Source organism: Dipteris shenzhenensis, chromosome 23, assembly GCF_047967505.1.
Source record: "Dipteris shenzhenensis isolate YYH24624 ecotype China chromosome 23, Dip_SZ_1.0, whole genome shotgun sequence".
Taxonomy (NCBI): domain Eukaryota; kingdom Viridiplantae; phylum Streptophyta; class Polypodiopsida; order Gleicheniales; family Dipteridaceae; genus Dipteris; species Dipteris shenzhenensis.
In genome coordinates, this window is record NC_141618.1 from 33,627,545 (window position 1) to 33,647,345 (window position 19,801).

The 19,801-nt window shown below is 43.7% G+C and overlaps 1 protein-coding gene across 4 annotated transcripts in view; it reads right to left on the minus strand.

Moving 5' to 3' along the window:
* Positions 1-474: 474 nt before the first annotated feature.
* LOC147887284 (isoprenylcysteine alpha-carbonyl methylesterase ICME-like) overlaps positions 475-19,801 on the minus strand; it is a 44,446-nt gene continuing 25,119 nt past the window's right edge. For all 4 annotated transcript variants that reach the window (XM_087394107.1, XM_087394109.1, XM_087394108.1 and 1 more), the window contains 7 exons: positions 7,161-7,235; positions 6,978-7,079; positions 6,743-6,895; positions 1,601-1,666; positions 1,373-1,516; positions 1,100-1,190; positions 475-791 (listed from right to left, as the gene is read on the minus strand). In XM_087394107.1, coding sequence (XP_087250233.1) covers positions 630-791; positions 1,100-1,190; positions 1,373-1,516; positions 1,601-1,666; positions 6,743-6,895; positions 6,978-7,079; positions 7,161-7,235 — 793 coding nt within the window. In that variant the 3' untranslated portion in view covers positions 475-629. The remainder of the gene's footprint in view (positions 792-1,099; positions 1,191-1,372; positions 1,517-1,600; positions 1,667-6,742; positions 6,896-6,977; positions 7,080-7,160; positions 7,236-19,801) is intronic.

Consider the following 19,801-nt stretch of genomic DNA (forward strand, 5'->3'; position numbering starts at 1 on the left):
TTAAAGACCTCACCGCCATTGCTTCAATGGAAGCTCAGAAGGTGGTACTTGGAAAATCGTCGGGAACTCAAAGAGGTATCGTATATACCCTCTCTGCCAAAGGAAGCTGAGAGTCTGAATGCACAAGTTGGGAAAATAAAGCTTTTCAAAGTTCAATACTGGCATATAAACACAAATGGTAGAACATTTGCAATTCAGGGATCCATAACAGCTTCACAGTGTACAGCGAAGTGATATAGAATAAAAAAGAACATTATCCTTGGTGCTTATTGCACTTTGTAGCATATAAATAATTTTATCCTAATGATATAGGATTTGAACATTCCAGTGGCCATGTATAACAGAATGACTTCATCTTACAATTTTAATTTACAGGGACAAAAATTGACGAAGAAATCATTGTCATTGGGTGTTTTCTTTTTCATTTATAAACGCACTCGAAAAAAATTTGTCAAATGAAAAAGGGAAATGGGGAAAATTTGTCATTTTTATATATACACATAGGAATTTTGGGCCAATGACAAACCAAGGATCAATACTGATTTTCTTAGAAAAGGGAAGGCGGTGCTGAATTTTTGTCCCTAAAAATGTGAGACATTAAACAATTGAACCAAGAGGTGTACAGTAAGTTAGAAAGGGCTGATACTGCGGGCTAATAGTAGTAAAAATTCTGGAACCAATCTTCTTCTTGGGGGTCCTAAAGCATCCTTCGACTGGGCTTGTGTGTCCCCTGCATGTACAACTGCAAGAATATCTGCCAAAAGTGCATCATAGCCACCTCGCATGGGATCCTGCAAGAAATCTGAGTCTCATTTATACATTCTAGATACTGGTTTAAGACACCTCACCATCGCGAAAAATCAAGGAGTCCCGATGTTCAGGCAAGAAAAGAATGCCAATATTCACAGCATGTACACAGAAGAAAAATCTAAATACGGCAAGGTCTATTTCGTAATTGAAAGGCCGAATAGTGGCAAAACTCTCAACTTCAATATAGGAACTCTGCATAGCTTAAACAGATGTCCAAATGTAATTAGTCAGTAACCTTACGTCTAGAAATCACATGAAAAGTGCATCAAAGACAAGTGGAGTATAAAACCTGTAGAAATAAATCAGTGTGTGTCTTTTCTTCATAAAGTCTTAATGTCACTGGCACGCCAATAGATGTGAGGACCTCCGCAAAAGACGTACTGGGGAATTAAACCCAAGATAAGCTTCTCTTTGACAGCACGATACACATGATAATAATTGCTTGCAGAAAATTGATATTATTTACAGATGTGTGTATCATATCATAGAAATTACAGTTGTGTGCATCATATCAAAAAATTGATATTATTTACAGTTGTGTGCGTCCTATCATAGAAATTACCTTGCATCACATGGAATGGAATAATCAGCTGTCCCATGAAACAAACAGATGGGAGGTAGCAGAGATTTGGCATCTTTGTGGGACAAGCTCTGCACACGGAGCTCTGGAGAGTAGCGGACAAAAGATCCCTCACCTTCCATGATGCTGAAAACCGAAAACTTGAGTGAGTTCCAACTGTCGTATTCGGAACCATATGGAATTGAAAGACTTGTGAGGAGACAATTATACCTTAAAAACAAGGTACGATATAATCCCCTGCTGTGAAAATGATCCACTAAATTATACAAATTGTACCTGCCACAGGGAAAAAACCACTTAATTTTTTAGAAGTAAGCGTGGGGGGGAAAGCTAAGACTTCTATGAAGGGGCTTGAGTTTTTTAAAAAGAATGCAGATGTTGCTGAAGCTAAAGGTGATGATACTAAAGCAATCGTTCAGCTGCCCCCCCGTCGCCGCCCCTCCCCCCCTCCCCCCTCTTTCCCTCTAGCTCCTTAGTCCTCATAGCTTCTTAGGCCCCTCCTGTTAGAGATCACTAACCCCACATGTGAGCCCTCATACGAGGACAAAAAGGCAGTAGATGTAGGGATTGGTCAGGGTAGACATTGTAGCAGCTGCAATAGACCTCAGACTGAGGTGGTTCGCAGCAAATTAGTGTTCCTGTCTGCAAACCCTGACAGTAGCAGATCTGGACCAGATCTGCAGCAGGATGAGGTGCCTGGAAAGGCGTGCAGAACTGACAGAGCAGACAGCGGATCCGACCTGCTGGTCGGTTCAAACTTTGACCAAGTCAGCTGGAACCTGGTCCAGATCTGGTCCACTGATCCTGATCTGGTAGCAGCAGCAGGCTTCCTCTTCTCTGAGTCTTCTGTCAGCCATGTGCTTTACTCGGCAGCTGCTGGAGGTTTTGTACTCACCCTTGAGCTACTGTTTTCTCACATCTATGAATGAATACAAGCCTTAGAGCATGGTGTTTTGAGCATCATCCACAACTAACCAGTTTTGAGCGACCTGAACATCAGCATATACAGCAGTGGATTTCTGGTTTTGAGCTACAACAAGCATAGATTCAGCATATTTAACATCACTCACCTCATACTAATGCATCTGGTAATAGTATATCTTGGTGTCATGGAATGCCAAAATATATAGTCTGCAAAGGGCATATATTTTGGAGGTCAACAATCCATCCTCTGTTACAATTCTTATGTATCTTATCTTCCATTAATATCCTGAACTGCCAGACATCATCCAGAGCAATGTATTGTTCCTGCAAACTGTTATTACAGCCCTCTTTCTCTTGCTGTCCATATTTGTTTCCATCATGTGGGCTGTTTTTTTTATTTTGAGCAGATAGCCCCACAAAACCCTTTTATAATTGTAGCTGTAATCAGCTGCAAATAAGCAGGGTATTGTCCTACATACAGGGGCACATTCAACGGCTTTTAAGCATGATTTGGCTGCATACTAGGAGAGGCGTATGCTCCCTACCTATAGTACCCTGACCCCTTGTCCTCCTATATGGGGGCTCACAAGTGGGTCATTGACAATCCAACAGGATCCAACAGGACAAGTGGACCGGCTTTGAGATACTACATGTCATGATGCTGTCTTGCATGATCTTAGGTAAGAGGTGCACACCGCATGACATTGTCTTGGCAGCAAGACCCCTTCATACATATGCCACATTCCAAATCATCACCTATCTGGAATGAGTCAACAACTCAACTAGACATGTAGACCTTCTTCTTGTTCGTACATTAGGAGATTCATAAGATCATCCCAGGCGATCTATAGCACGTATACATCCATCACACATGGATCTTTCCCTTGCAATCACTCACAACTAAGACTTCTGCTGAGAGCATTTCCTTCATCTAAGCAAGGATGGCTTCACTTAAACATCCGGGTACCTATAGACTCATCTTTCTCATGTAGTATGGATTACCATGGGCTAGCTTAGAAACCTCATCCCATTGGTTTCAGATTGAGGCAAGGCATGAGATTGCAGCTACTTGACATTGAGAGGTGGAGACCCTCCAGAGGAGCATGTCCTGATGCGATGCTTTGGATACTATGAATTTCAGGGATGTTATCATTACCTTTATACCCATGGATACATAGATATGGACACTGTCATTGACTACCCCTGTGCCAGCCAAGTCTTGACTTATGAGAACCACTATGGGACACAGCCACTAATAGCAAGACTCTTTCATAGGCAAGGAGATGCTTTGAGGACACCATAATTGAGACCCTAACTTTCAAGTATGCAAAATTAGTAGGAGATTGAACATAGGCCCACAAGCACCTATCCATCAATGATGCCATCATTGCACATCTTGGTGATAGGCTGCCTCACATTGCCCCAAGTACACCCTATAAAGAGGAGTCAAGGATGACACATCTTAGGACATGATAGGAATGATTGCCGACACATGGAGCCTTTCCTATAGTTCCTAGGATCACCAGTATCCTTTTTTTTCCCCGGGAGGCAATTCCTCCCATGGAGAGTATACTGTCATATTGACTCCAATCTCTTTGTCTCATAGGCTTTTTTCGTCTATCACATATGTTAATAAACCTTTCTTTCTTTCTCCCCAATATGTCAAACACGACAATGCTCTGAGAGACAATACCCTTGGTCCTAAATACCTAATAAATATCCCAAAATCCAAAACCCTCCTTGATGTGGGACAAGATCCTCTTTTAAAATCGGTTTAACAATTTCTTTCTATAAGATGGCTGCTCATGAATATGAGTCCAAAACGGTAAACGTGATATTGCAAAACATCTACAGAAAGTGGACAAGATGCAAAAAGTTGGACGAGCACATCATACACATGCTAGATACAATGCAGGTCAGTGGTTGCCTAAAGCAACCCAATGGTTTTCTGTGATTGAGTTTTAGAATAATTTAATTATTTAATTTCAAAATTGGGCTATTGGCTTGGACTTAAGACAAGGCGTGGGCTCTCAAAGGTGTATTGAGAGATAAGGTGAAGATGAGAAAAGTGAGGAGCGCAAGAAGGAGTTACTGTGCACCTATAAGGGAGGCGAAAAATTGTAAGAAGTTAGTGGTGAGACTGTGTGAGGAGGTTTGTGACACTGCAGGAGATTGGCCATGAGATCTGTAGTCGGCCTGCGTTAGAAAGGTCGTTGGAATGGTCTAGATTTCCCTAATATGTGGGACGATGACTCAAAGAGGGAAGTCAATTCCACCTAGTTTAAGGTGTGTGCAAGGTCTTATGCCCATCGGATATGCTTTGCATTGTCAATCAAGCATAAAATACCGTTTTTGCCTTAGTGTCATGCACAACCATAAAAAGACACGGTCCTAGGTGTGTTATTCAAACAAGTACTTCTCAGATGGGGGCTCCACTTTGCATGCAAGTCTCTTTCAACTAGGTTGAGGTTTGTGCAAAGTATTGTGACCATCGGATATGCTTTGCATGGTCGATCACGCATTATCCACCGTTTTTTCCGTAGTGATATGCACATCCGCAAAAAAACACGCCCTTAGGTATGTTATCTGACCAAGTACTTATCGGATGGGTGTGCTTCTTTGAGAATATTTCAATACCACCTAGGTTGAGGTGCAGTAAAAGTATTGTGCCCATCGGATATCCTTTGCATGGTCGATCGAGCATTAAATACTATTTTTACTCTAGTGTCATGCACATCCGGAAAAAAACACGCTGCTAGGTATGCTATCCGATCGAGTACTTATGGGATGGGTGCACCACTTTTCATGTAAGTCAATTCCACCTAGTTGAAGGTGTGTGCAAAGTATTGTGCCCATCGGATATGCTTTGCACTGTCGATCAAGCATAGAACACCGTTTCTGCCTTAGTGTCATGCACAACCATAAAAAAACATGGTCCTAGGTGTGTTATTCAAACAACTACTTATGAGATAGGGGCTCCACTTTGCACGCAAGTCCGTTTCAACTAGGTTGAGGTGCGTGCAATGTATTGTGACCATCGGATATGCTTTGCATGGTCGATCATACATTATCCACCGTTTTTACCGTAGTGATATGCACATCCGCAAAAAAACGCCAAATTTATTGCTAAGAGATCACTAGAGAAGATTTGTTGTCTCCAAATTCAATATCGTAATAAAGATACTTAACATCAATGCATAGCTTATAAGATTTGTTGTCTCCAATTCAAACTTCTTGTGAACTCCTTAACACAAGCTCATAGCTCGATAAAGTTACCCTCAATGTCAATACAAGGTGAATGCAAAGTGCCCACTTAGATTATCATGTATATATATCAAGGTGGGTGCCTTATATCACACTATATACCTAGATGAATCCAGGAACATTCCCAAACTCATCCTCTAAAAACACAACATAGTGCAGTTTCAATCTCATGATAGTCACTCACAAGGTTGAAAACCATAAACTCCATCATGCATAGCAGGGACTCGCTACTATGACAGCCCCACTGACGTCATCAGTGCCCAACAGTGGGTGTAGACCATAGTATAAAAATATGCTCTCACACATACAAAACACCCACACATACTTGAGCATCCATTTATACAAAGTCTTCGTACTGAGTTTCTGTCAGCACTCCGGAGGTGAAGGGCAGACTCAGCCATGATGAAGGCTAGCACTAAAGGAGAAGGCTAATCAAAAGGTAGTCCAAAATCTCTTCATTCAAGCTACAACTGCTTGTGAAGTCTAAACATTTTCATTTTAGTCTCTCCCCAACGAGCATCTAAATCTAAATCTGGCTGATAGGGCAACGCACCATTTAAGATAGAAAGAATTATCACAATACTAGCAGGCCGCAACTCGGACGAAAACTTCACAAGGTGAAATTTGCATGTCCACTAATACAGCAAAAGCATATACCTAGATGAATCCAGGAACATTCCCAAACTCATCCTCTAAAAACACAACATAGTGCAGTTTCAATCTCATGATAGTCACTCACAAGGTTGAAAACCATAAACTCCATCATGCATAGCAGGGACTAGCTACTATGACATCCCCACTGATGTCATCAGCGCCCAACAGTGGGTGTAGACCATAGTATAAAAATATGCTCTCACACATACAAATCCACACCCCCACACATACTTGAGCATCCATTTATACAAAGTCTTCGTACTGAGTTTCTGTCAGCACTCCGGAGGTGAAGGGCAAACTCAGCCATGATGAAGGCTAGCACTAAAGGAGAAGGCTAATCAAAAGGTAGTCCAAAATCTCGTCATTCAAGCTACAACTGCTTGTGAAGTCTAAACATTTTCATTTTCGTCTCTCCCCAACGAGCCTTATATCACACTATATCAAGAAATGGAATGCATGGTAGTGCAATACATCAAACATCAAAACTATAAGTTTCATGTCGGTACCAACCCTCCTGAAATGCCAAAATAGGCTTTAAATTGAGAAGGCTTCCAAGTCAATTCATCATCCTTTCTCTCGGTCTCCTCATTCTCTTTCTTTGCTTGTTCTACCAAGGCACAAGCTGCTAAGTGTGCTCCAGCTGATTGTCCAGCCAAATATAGCCTGGAATAAAATGCCAACATATGTTAATATGGTAAAAGGAGGAGTTGAGATTAGAAATTCAATAAAGAACAAACAAGCATACCTATTGGGATCACCACCATAACTAGCAATATTATCGCAAACAAAGGAAATCCCTTGACAGACATCCTCCACCATATCACTTATAGAGCCTTGAGGGAAATTCCTATGGAAAACAAACATTGTGGAGAGTCAAAGAGACTCAAAGAAAAAAAACCAATTTATTTCATGACTTGAGCTAACTCACCTGTAGTCTATACATGCAACGATTACATCCTTCTCCAATAATTGCAACCCTAAAAGAGAACCCCATGCTTTATACCTGCATACAAGCATGCACACAATTAATTGGAAAAATTCTCGTCAAGTTTGTGCCATCTTCCAACCAAGCAAGCCACTGTACTATTGTAATCACAAAGTGTTCACTAACGCTCAAAACATGGTTGATATTTCTCTATGTTTAGATGCACAATTACCAAAGGTGTGTGCCGATCAATGTTGAAATGTATTCTTAGACATACATACACTTGTTCTAGGTTCACAAACATCCAAGAAACATTTTTTTGGCATTTCCTTCAAGCAAGTATATGCATTCTAGCAACTTATTTATCACACTAAGAGTTGCCTACCATTTTTTATGTTTAATAATTCTAAATACAATATTTATTTTCCTTAAGCAAATGAAACATAAGCAAGTGCCAATGCGTGAAATTTTCTCATGTTTTCATTCCATTATAGTGTTACGCTCAAGTCGAGGTAACATGACCTCGGAAGGGTCAGTCGGCATTTTCCTTTAAAGGATCAATGTTTGTATTATATTTGTTTGGGCTTTATGTAAATGATCAAAAAGGAATACAGGTCAAGGTCCTTGGTGAGGGTGACATGGCACTAGACTAGGTGGATCTAAGGCTAAGGGACCTAAATGCATTAAATGTGCCTAGGGGCAAATGGTTTTAATGATATCCCAAGAGAGGGGTAAATGATGCATTAAGGAGGGACCCTAGAAAGAAGACATGTGCCATACTAGATCCATCTAGGGAATTTTGGGGCTTGGTGGAATTTAGTAGGCAGGAGCTTCACGTAACAACAAGATTTTGCTGAGAGCCTACTTGCGCCTGGCCAACCCAAAACCCCTCGTGATCCCGGGACGCGACCTTCACCCCGCCCACTGCTGCCCTCGCCCCGCACGCTGCCTAGGCTCCGCCCTGCCACTCCCACCCTTCTCTCCCCGCGCCCTCCCCTCGCACCTTGGTCGCCGCCCTGCTTGCCTTGCTGCGAGCCCCCTCCGCTGGCTGACTGCTCCCCCCTGCTGACTGGCTGCCCCCCTGCTCCGGTCCAGCCGTGAGCCTCTCCAGGATGGCGCATCCCCAGCCTTGGCCTGCTTGTTGGTGGCTTCCTTCCCGTGGCAGTGTGGTCTTCCAGGCTGGTCTTTTGCACCCTTCTCCCTCTCCGTGGAGTAGAACGCGTCTGGGTTGGGGGTGTTCGGGCTTTTGGAGGTGTCGAGCCACTTGTGGCATGGGGCCTTGCACTTCTTCGGAGGGGAGTATCTTCGGCTTCAGCTGTCTCCCTTGCCCTGGCGGTCCTCCACATTTGCACCTTCACAGCAGCAGTAGGTTCATCTTTCAGGAAGCGTCTCTCCCTTCCCGGTGGCATTTCTTTGGCGGGAGGAGGTTTGCCCTGCACTCTCCTGCTCTTCCGGAGTTGGAGTTCTCCTCGCAGCTTTGCCCTGGCGACATCGGCCATGGCCATCCCCCAGCAGTCCAGTTCGTCCCTCCCCGTGGTGGTGGTTGTGCTGCCCTCGTCCCATCAGCATCTCCTGGCCGCGAGTGGTGCACTGGAGCTGGAAATACCTGGCCCTTGGACAACAACCCAGAGGGGTCGCGTCGGCTGGTGGCCTCTTTGCTTGGGTCATCAAGCTTCTCAAGACTCAGAGTTTTTCTCGAAGATTCTTTTCCCACAGGGCGGCGGCCCTCGACTCCTTCCTCAGGGATCCCTTCTCCCTTGGCTCTACTTCTTCTTGTCGTACCAGGAGGCTCCCCATGTGGGTTGAGGCCTGCAGGTGCGTGGAGCGGGCTACTGGAGTGCGGACTCGCCCCCCGTCAGGTGGTGGTTGCTCATGCTGGCAGGTCTCTTCCTATTGGCACCCTCGGGCGGGCACGGTGGACGGGAGCTCAGCGGAGGAGGGATCCATACATGCTTGGATTACGAGTATCTCCAGGATTCACTTCATCAGGGATTATTGGTCGGCCTCGATTGTTGGATGTTGACTCAGAGGAGTCATATCAGTTGATGATTCACTGTCTCGAAGACTTTCTAGTACTTCCAGGATTCACTTCATCAGGGATCCGTAGCTTTTTTGGTTTCGCGGTTTACTGGTTTCAGAAGACCCAGACTAGGGCTTTTTGTTTTGACAGCATTTTGCAACAGTTTTTGCTTAGCCCTGTGTGGCTTGTAGTTTCGCAGGTGGGAGTTATCCCTGTGCTCCAGCATTGCTGTTGAGTCTCTTGTATTCCTTGTCTCGAAGTAGTATAATTAGCCCTTCTTTTTTGTTTTTAAAAAAAAAAACCCCTCGTGATCCCCCTTTTCCAATCACCTGCGGCTCTGATACCAAATGAAACGACTTAATCTGTTTACTCCTAACTGATTCACGATTCACAGGCATAGGCACCTCAATTTTCCTCCTAGCCAACCTCGGTGGTTGCTTAAGCTCACGGGTTGTTTGCATCATCTGGTTCGCATTATCTGCAGTGGTTTGTCAACCTTGGAGTTGTGTGTGAAAGGATGGCAAGATCGCATACAGTCGCAGGTTACCTTCAGGACTCCTTGGTATCGCAAGAAGGGACTAGCTGTTGTAATCTGGTGGTGTCGTATATTTCGTCAATGATTTGAAGGTGTGGAAGACGAACAGCGCACGATGAGAGCCACTTACGTGATAGTTCACACAGATTCAGTATCCGATTACCAGTGCGTCCAGACTGAAGGAAGTGGTAACTGGACATGGTCCCTTAACGATTCTCAGAGCGAAGCCTCAACTACGAGCTGGCAGAATACGTCTGCAAGCCAGTCTTATCAGTCAGCGACAACAATCGAGTGAAGGATTTTGCGCTGTACCTATAAGATACACTAAAATGCGACGCGAAAGATCCACAGACACAAGGTCTATTAAAAGGGCGTCGTGATTACCTGGCAGAGATATTCATTTAGTATCAGGCTACCATATCTTGACGTGATCGAACCAAGTATTGGTTTAATGGTTTACCGAAACCATTAAGAGATGGATAGAAGACCAAATGCTGGTAAGCCTGTCTGCTGATTTCGTAAAGCACACGTTGTGGTACAAATGGGGCCCAAGAATCGCTTACCACGATGCGAGGGGAACATGCAGTAAGAATTATAACCAGGGAGCTCTCTATGCCTTCTAAGCTTTGTTGGAGCATATGCTTGTTTATTTGCCTCCGTGTTTGAGTCAACTTAGATTGCAGGAGTTTCCCTAGTATAGGAAAAAGCGGGTTTGGTTACAGTGTGATATATGCCTGGTTAGCTATAAATTTGGAAGTTGGACTTGTGATTTGTAATTACAGTTTCAAGCGGTTTTTTTTTTTTTTTTTTTTTTTTTAAAACCACCCATTGACCTAAATGGAAGTAGAAGAAGAAGCTTCTAGGATGGATCCCATAGAGTCAGGAGTCCGGCCGACCCTGCAGGTGTCGCGCCCAGCAGATCATACACTGTTTGGCAGAATTGCAATGTTAGAGGATGCCTTGCAACAAATTTTAGCGCAGCAGTTACAAACAAATGTAGGGCAGTCTGAGCTCAGGAAAATGGTACATAGTATGTCTGCTAAATCATCTCGTGAGGAGAAAGGTAAATCTCCAATGGAACCGGAGTCCAGTGTGCGTACGGTCGAGCCTAGGAGGGCTAAGGTGCCTAATATTGCCAATTATAGGCCAAAAAAGTATTCTGGTCGGATGTCTAACCATAGTTCCGATATCATTGACACCTGGTTACACAAATGGGACGAGGCCTTCGCTATTTGTGAAATCAGAAATGATATGAAGAAAATCCGCGAGGCCACCCATATGTTTAATGAGGCAGCGGATAGGTGGTGGATAAAACAACAGAAAGATGGAGTAGCATCCACTACTTGGGAGGGGTTTAAAAAGGAATTTAGAAAACACTTCTGACCTCCTGACGAAGCATCCGAGCTTGGGATCAGTATCGAAACCTTCGTCAGAGAAATTTATCAGTGGCAGAATACACTGATAAGTTTAGAGAAAGTGTAATGAAGGTTGATGAACCCCTACCTCAGTCAATCCAAGTAAAAGATTTTATCTTTGGATTGAATGATCGAATCAAGATGGAAGCTCAGGCTAGTATGCGAACACACTAGATGAAGCCATTGCCATAGCCCTGAACTATGAGGATGCAAAAGGGAACAGACCAAGTGGGTTTGTGCAAGTTGGAACTTAGTATGGGTACCCAAAGAAAACTGGGTTTAAGAAGAAGTGGATTAGCAAAGGGAGTGCCTCACAGCCTAGTGGTCAAGCCAAGCAGGCAAAATCAATTGAGACTCCTAAATCAAGTACCACCATTGGAATGAAAAGAAAAGTAACACCAATGGCAGCCCGGGCTTGGTCGAAGTCTTCTTTGAACCTAGAGCAAAGGGAAAAGCGAGGAGAGAAGGCTTGTGTTTTGGTTGCCTTCAGCCTCATCAATGGAAAGATTGTCCACGAAACCAAGATCGTCGGATGGCTGAGATGGTGGTCTCAGAATGCGACGTGGAAATGGAGGGAAGTCCCAGAGCAGAACAGATGCAGATTCAGCTAGCGGGATCTTCTCAAAGCTCAGTACCTTTTTTGTTATGTGTGTCTATTGCTAAGTTAGTAACTAGTGCACTTGATAATATCCTGTCAAAGCCTGCAGCAACGGGGTATACAGCCTTTAATGATACGGAGTTAATTAAGATGAAAGGGCAAGTAGCTAATCATGAGGTCATTGTGTTATTTGACTCAGCGTCAACGCACAATGTAATTAACTCCAAGCTCGTAAAGAGGCTGAAACTAAAGACTAGCCCATCTGACTATGCATATACAATCAGGATGGCAGACGGAAGTTCAACTGAAGTATGGGACCAAAGGGTTACCCAGTTGGAGCTTCGAATTCATGACTATGCTGAGAAGCTTGATTTTGAAATGACTAAGCTTGCTCATGCAGACATAGCCCTAGGTAAGGCTTGGCATTCTAGGAAGAATCCAGCCATAGATTGAAAAAAGCACATTTATCAATTCGAGATGAATGATGTGCTATATGTCTTACGAGGTGAAAAGGATATACCTCAAGGACCGTTGGTTTCCGTGATGGAAATTCGAAAAGCTCAAGAAGAGTTTGTGTTTCTTTGTACGGCATCGATAGAGCCGGTTGATGATTCTTCGGCTAGCACTGATGTGGCCCAAAATGGAGAGATGGCCAAGCTGGCTGATCAAATAGCAGAGGAGTTCTCTAATCGTTTTAGGGATGAGCTACCTTATGGGTTACCTTCAGAGCGGAATGTTCAACATAAGATAGAACTAATCCCGGGGGCAGAACCTATAAATAGACCTCCCTATAGATTGAGTTTTACCGAAGAAGAGGAGGTGCGAAGACAACTGGAAGAATACCTCAAGTTGGGGCAGATTCAACCAAGTTTTTCACCTTTTGCTTCACCAGTGATATTAAAAAAAAAGAAAGATGATACTTTTCGCCTCTGTGTAGATTACAGAGCATTGAATAATATCACTATTAAGCACAGGTATCCGATGGCTCGGATCGATGATTTGCTAGATGCATTACATGGGGCCGTAATTTTCAGTAAGATAGATCTTAAACGTGGCTACCATCAGATCCGTATTAGAGCCAAGGATGTACATAAAACCGCTTTTAGAAGCAAGTTTGAACATTATGAGTTTTTAGTGATGCCCTTTGGACTTACCAATGCTCCTACTACATTCGTCATGCTTATGAACGATTTACTACATCCGTATATCGAAAAGTTTGTAGTACACTTTATTGCCGATATTTTGGTATTCAGTAAAAGTATTACTGAACATCATGAACACTTAAGAATAGTGTTCAGTACTTTGAGGAAAGCCAATCTTTATGTAAATAAAAAGAAAACTTACTATGTATGGTAAGACTTGAATATTTAGGATTCATAATTACTCCTGAGGGGGTAGAAATGGATCCAAAGAAAGTGGCTGCGATACTAACTTGGCCAATCCCTCAAAGTTTGACCGCTTTGCGATCATTCTTGGGATTTGTCCAATTTTATCGAAGGCATATTAAAGGATATTCCGAAATAGTATCGCCATTGACTGATCTGACCTCAGATAAAGTACCTTTTATATGGGGATAGAATCAACAGGAAAGTTTTAACACCATAAAACAAGCTGTGGTCTCAGGACCGGTGTTAAAAATAGTTGATCCCCAAAAACCATTTTTCCTTGAAACGATGCAAGTGGCATTGCAGTAGAAGCAGTTCTCCTCCAAGAGCGAAGGCCAGTAGCCTTTGAAAGCGAGAAGCTTTCTCCCTCTCAACAAAATTGGCCAACTCATGAATTAGAGTTGTATGCTGTTGTCCATGCTCTCAAAACATGGAGACATTATTTGTATGGATCAGAGTTTTATCTTGATATTAATCATGATACTCTGAAACATTTTTGTAAACAACCTGACTTGAGAGGCCGCCAAGCTAGGTGGGCAAAACTCATGCAGGAGTTTAACTTGACGATTCGGTACCGAAGAGGGAAGGATAATAAAATTGCTGATGCGTTGTCACACATTATGCATAATATGAGTTTCACGGTATTAGAGAGTGCTCTAATGACCGAGAGTAGAGAAGCTCAAAAGGTGGACGAGTTCGTCCAAAGCCTTTGGCCTAAGGCTCATATATTAAAACCCGGTGAAAAGGATGACCTGGCATCCAGAAAAGGCCAAACTTATGCAAGATATGCTAAGGGATGGTATGCTGAAAAGAAATGGCAAGGTAGTAGTAGTCATTCAACAATGCCATGATAGCCCATGTGCGGGACATCCAGGAGTCGAGAAGACATATGATCTCGTGAGGCGAGACTTCTTTTAGCCAAAGATGAAAAAGCATATTCATAAATATGTGACACGTTGTTTTTCGTGTCAGGTAAGTAAGGCAAAGCGGGTGAAGCCACTCAGACTTTTACAGCCCTTGGAGATGCCACTAGGTAAGTGGGAGAGCATTTCCATGGACTTTATTGTAGGTCTGCCTACGACACAAGGTAGGTATGATTCTATCCTTGTGGTGGTTGATCGTCTTACCAAGATGGCTCACTTCATTCTAACTAGAGAGTCTGTTAGTGCCTCACAAGTGGCGAATTTATTTATTAGACATATATTTCATTTGCATGGATTACCCAAATCCATAGTGTCAGACAAAGATGTCAAATTTACCGGTCATTTTTGGACTGCGGTATTTAAGACACTAAGGACTGAGTTGGGAATTAGTGGGGATCATCCAGAAACGGATGGTCAGACGGAAAGAATCAACCAAATTTTAGAGGATATGCTTAGAGCATATGTGTCATTGAGACAACATACATGGGACAAGTGGTTGCCATTGTTAGAGTTTCCCTACAATGATAGAAAACATTCATGCACAGGGTTCAGTCCGTTTGAGCTGAACTATGGTTATAGACCAGCGAATCCAACTATAGTTGGAATACCTCATAAAGTGCCTAGTGCCATGAACTTTGTGGTTCACATGCGAGAGATGCTAGCACTTGCGAGAGCTAACATCCGCCAAGCTATGGATAGAGCTAAGGCGTATGCGGATGAAAACTGATCCGCTAGAGAATTTAAGGAAGGAGAAAAAGTTTTTCTCAAAGTTCTTTCGCACTCAAGTCTTTGACTGCAGGAAAGTGAGTCACCTATATGCAAAAATTTCTTTAAACGAGAAACATGAAACACTGGGTGCACCTTACAACCTTGCGGGTAGCAACCGTACAAAGAAAAGACAGGAAACAAGGCTGCCACATGGTCAGCACAACCAGAACAATACCTGGCAGTTTGGAGCTCTCTTGGGGGGCTGGATCCGTATGGAATAGCCACGTGCAAAGCAGGAGCAGCATGAAGCAATTCTGAGCAGGTATGCAGGGCCTGGAGATCTGGAACGGGTGGACATGAACCTTGGATCAAGTTGGGACTGTATGGAAGCACAGCACCTGCTGTACGGAATGCTACAGGTGGTCGCACATAGCTATACCAAAGGTGGTTGCAGACATGAGCAGGTCCAAAAAGTAGGCAGGAAAGTAGGAGCAGGACCGCAACAGTCTAGAATGGAGGCTTGGCCAGGGAATGAATTGGAAAGGTCCTGAGACATAGCAGTAACTACCCGGGCCAGTGGCAGAGGCTGCCACATGGCCAAGCGGATCAGCAACAGGCTGACCAGGTCGGGGTTTACAGATCGCAAAGGCCCGCTGACTCCATCGGCTATTTTGGGCCATTCTCAAGCCTATAAAAGGGAGTTCTTCAAGGCTCATTATCTATCCATCAAGTGAGCGATTTGGGGAGCATGACATTGTGCTTCAAGGTGCATCTAGGAGGATATAAAGGTAGCAAGGGAATGGCTAAACACAGCATACAAAGAACTCAAGGGTCTTCACCATTGGGTTTCCTCAGAGCAGCAAGGAAGACGGGATCATGGAGGAAGCTTGTGCCTTAAATTGGGCTGCATATAGAGCCCTGCATGTAGAGCAGCACAAAGGTCAAGGCACTACCTTATGAGGGGATGTCCAAGAAGATCAGTCAGAAGATGTACTTGCAGGGCACACATACGAGGCCCACTCAAGCTCTAGGAGATCGCCATAGGCCTAGTGTTTTGAAGTGCCATGAAAGTAGGAGAACAAATGTGTATGTACGAGGGTCCACATCTAGTCTGCACTCCGCTGTTTTTTGCATTGTGTCCACATTGGACGGAAATAGACTTTGCTGGTTCTACATCTCGCTTTTGAGCATTGTCTATCTACTGTCTACACATATGTTGAGGTACAAACTAAGGATAAGGAGTTTGGATTTGAATATACCCCTACATGAGTTCTTGGGCTCCATAACTCGATCTCTGGGTTAGCTTCCGTTGTACATGCCCTCAGTTGTGATCTCTATCAGAGCCTTGACGAAAGTTCACATGTTAGATCCCTAAGTTTAACTATTCCTTCCCTGGCGCAATCACGGGCGATGGCAATTTATAAGTCCACCCAGCCAAACTCTCAAGGAAGGATTCGACTCATTTCCGTAATTCATCTAGATTATCACTCTTCCTTATCCTTGAGACCCCAATTTCCCTAGATAGTTCCTGGCCACATGTCACATTTTTGGCCCTTACTTAGATGCATCCTTTTTCACCCCTCTCTTGGAGTTCCCCTTTAAAACAATTGCCCCTTGGCAATTTACATATTAGATGCACCTAGGCCCTAGCCCTATTAGAACTATCTAGTCAATGCCATTACGCCCTCACCTTGGACCTTGGCAGTTACTTCTCTTGACCATTTAATTACGCACATTAATTATTACAAAAGTTGGCCATCTAAGAGAAAATGCCCACCGATCTATCCGAGGTCATGCTATCTCGGCTAGAGCATAACATTCCTTCCCTCTTCAAGCATCAGCGTCCTCGATGATGAAATCTGGGAATGCTCTCCGCAACTGGTACACGGATTCCCAAGTAGCTTCCGATAGAGGCTGACCATGCCATGCAACCAACACCGTGGGTATCTTTCGATTTCGTATTTGCATTGTTCCTCGATCCAGGATTCTTGTTGGTTTGCGCCTTGCAATATCCTCTATCTCCTGAAACAAAACCACACCTTCGATTAGTGAGTCACCTGTATGCAAAAATTTTTTTAAGCGTGAAACATGAAAAACCGGGTGCACCTTACACCCCTGTGGCAATTCTAATTTATAGGCTACACTGCCTATTCTCTTTAGAATTAACCACGGCCCACAGTATCGAGGTGATAACTTAGCACACTCTCCTGAAGTCAACGACTTCGAGTGCGAAGGAATTCTGAGAAAAACTTTTTCTCCTTCTTCAAATACTCTTATAGACCGATTTTCATCCGCATACACCTTGGCTCTATCCATAGCCTGGCGGATGTTAGCTCTCGCAAGTGCTAGCATCTCCCGCATCTGAACTACAAAGTTCGCGGCACTAGGCACTTTCTGAGGTACTCCAACTATAGTCGGATTGGCTGGTCTATAACCATAGTTCAGCTCAAACGGACTGAACCCAGTAGATGAATGTTTCCTATCATTGTAGGCAAACTCCAACAATGGCAACCACTTGTCCCATGTATGTTGCCTCAATGACACATATGCTCTCAGCATATCCTCTAAAGTCTGGTTGACTCTCTCCGTCTGACCATCCGTCTCAGGATGATCCCCACTACTCATTCCCAACTCAGTCCTTAGTGTCTCAAATACCGCGGTCCAAAAGTGACCGGTAAACCTGACATCTCTGTCTGACACTATGGATCTGGGCAATCCATGCAGACGAAATATATGTCTAATAAACAACTCCGCTACTTGCGGGGCACTAATAGACTCTCTAGTCGGAATGAAGTGAGCCATCTTGGTTAGACGATCAACCACCACAAGGATAGAATTATACCCTCCTTGTGTTGCAGGTAACCCTACAATAAAGTCCATGGAAATGCTCTCCCACTTACTTAGTGGTATTTCCAAGGGCTGCAAAAGTCCGGGTGGCTTCACCCGCTCGGCCTTACTTACCTGACACGAGAAACACCGTGTCACATATTCATGAATATGCTTTTTCATCTTTGGCCAAAAGAAATCTCGCTTCACGAGATCATATGTCTTCTCGACACCTGGATGTCCCGCACACGGGCTATCATGGCATTGTCGAATGACTCTCTGCCTGAGATCATTCTGACCAGGTACTACAACCTTGCCATTTCTAACTAGCATACCATCCCTTATGGTATATCTTGCATAAGTTTGGCCTTTTCTGGATGCCAGGTCATCCTTTTCATTTTCCCCGGGTTTTAATACATGAGCCTTAGGCCATAAGCTCTGGACAAACTCGTCCACCTTTTGAGTTTCTCTGATCTCGGTCATTAGAGCACTCTCTAACACCGTGAAACTCAGGTTATGCATAATGCGAGACAACGCATCAGCTACCTTATTGTCTTTTCCTCTTCGGTACCGAATCGTTAAATTAAACTCCTGCATGAGCTCTGCCCACCTAGCTTGGCGGCCCCTCAAGTCAGGCTGTTTACAGAAATGTTTCAGAGTATCATGATCTACATCCACATAAAACTCTGAACCATACAGATAATGCCTCCATGTTTTCAAAGCATGGATAACAGCATACAACTCCAATTCATGAGTTGGCCAATTCCTTTGAGAGGGAGAAAGCTTCTTGCTTTCAAAGGCTACTGGCCTTCCCTCTTGAAGGAGGACTGCTCCTACCGCAATGCCACTTGCATCGGTTTCTAGGAACAACGGTTTCTGGGGATCAACTATTTTTAACACCGGTCCTGAGACCACAGCTTGTTTTATGGTGTTAAAACTTTCTTGTTGATTCTGTCCCCAAATAAAAGGTACTTTATCTGAGGTCAGATCAGTCAATGGCGATACTATTTCGGAATATCCTTTGATATGCCTTCTATAAAACTGGACAAATCCCAAGAATGATCGCAACGCGGTCAGACTCTGAGGGATTGGCCAAGTTAGTATCGCAGCCACTTTCTTCGGATCCATTTCTACCCCCTGTGGAGTAATTATGAACCCTAAGTACTCAAGCCTAACCATACACAGTATAGTTTTCTTTTTATTCACATAAAGACTGGCTTTCCTCAAAGTACTGAACACTATCCTTAAGTGTTCACAATGCTCAGTAACACTTTTACTGAATATCAAGATATCGTCAATAAAATGTACTACGAACTTTCCGATATACGGTCGTAGTAAGTCGTTCATAAGCATGACGAAGGTCGCTGGAGCATTGGTAAGTCCGAAGGGCATTACCAAAAACTCATAATGACCAAACCTACTTCTAAAAGCGGTTTTATGCACATCCTCGGCTCTAATCCGGATCTGATGATAGCCGCACTTAAGATCTATCTTGCTGAAAATCACGGCTCCATGTAATGCATCTAGCAAATCATCAATCCGAGCCATCGGATACCTGTGCTTAACAGTGATATTATTCAATGCTCTGTAATCTATACAGAGGCGAAACGTATCATCCTTTTTCCTCTTTAATATCACTGGTGAAGCAAAAGGTGAGAAACTTGGTTGAATCTGCCCCAACTTGAGGTATTCTTCCAGTTGCCTACGCACCTCCGCTTCTTCAGTAAAACTCATTCTATAGGGAGGTCTATTTACAGGTTCTGCCCCCGGGATCAGTTCAATCTTATGCTGAACTTTCCGCTCTGGAGGTAACCCATAAGGTAGTTCATCCCTAAAACATTCAGAGAACTCCTCTGTTATAAGATTAGCCAGCTTGGCCATCTCATCACTTTGCGTAACATCAGTACTAGCCGAAGACTCATCCACCGACTCTACCGATGCGGTGCAAAGGTACAAAAACTCTACTTGAGCCTTTCTGATTTCCATCACGGAAACCAACGGTCCCTGAGGTATATCTTTTTCACCTCGCAAGACATAAAGCACATCATTCATCTTGAATTGATATACGTGCTTTTTCCAATCAATGGCTGGATTCTTACTAGAATGCCACGCCATTCCCAAGGCTATATCTGCATGAGCAAGCTTGGTCATTTCAAAATCAAGCTTCTCAGCATAGTCCTGAATCCGAAGCTCCAACTGGGTAACCCTTTGGTCCCATACTTCAGTTGAACTTC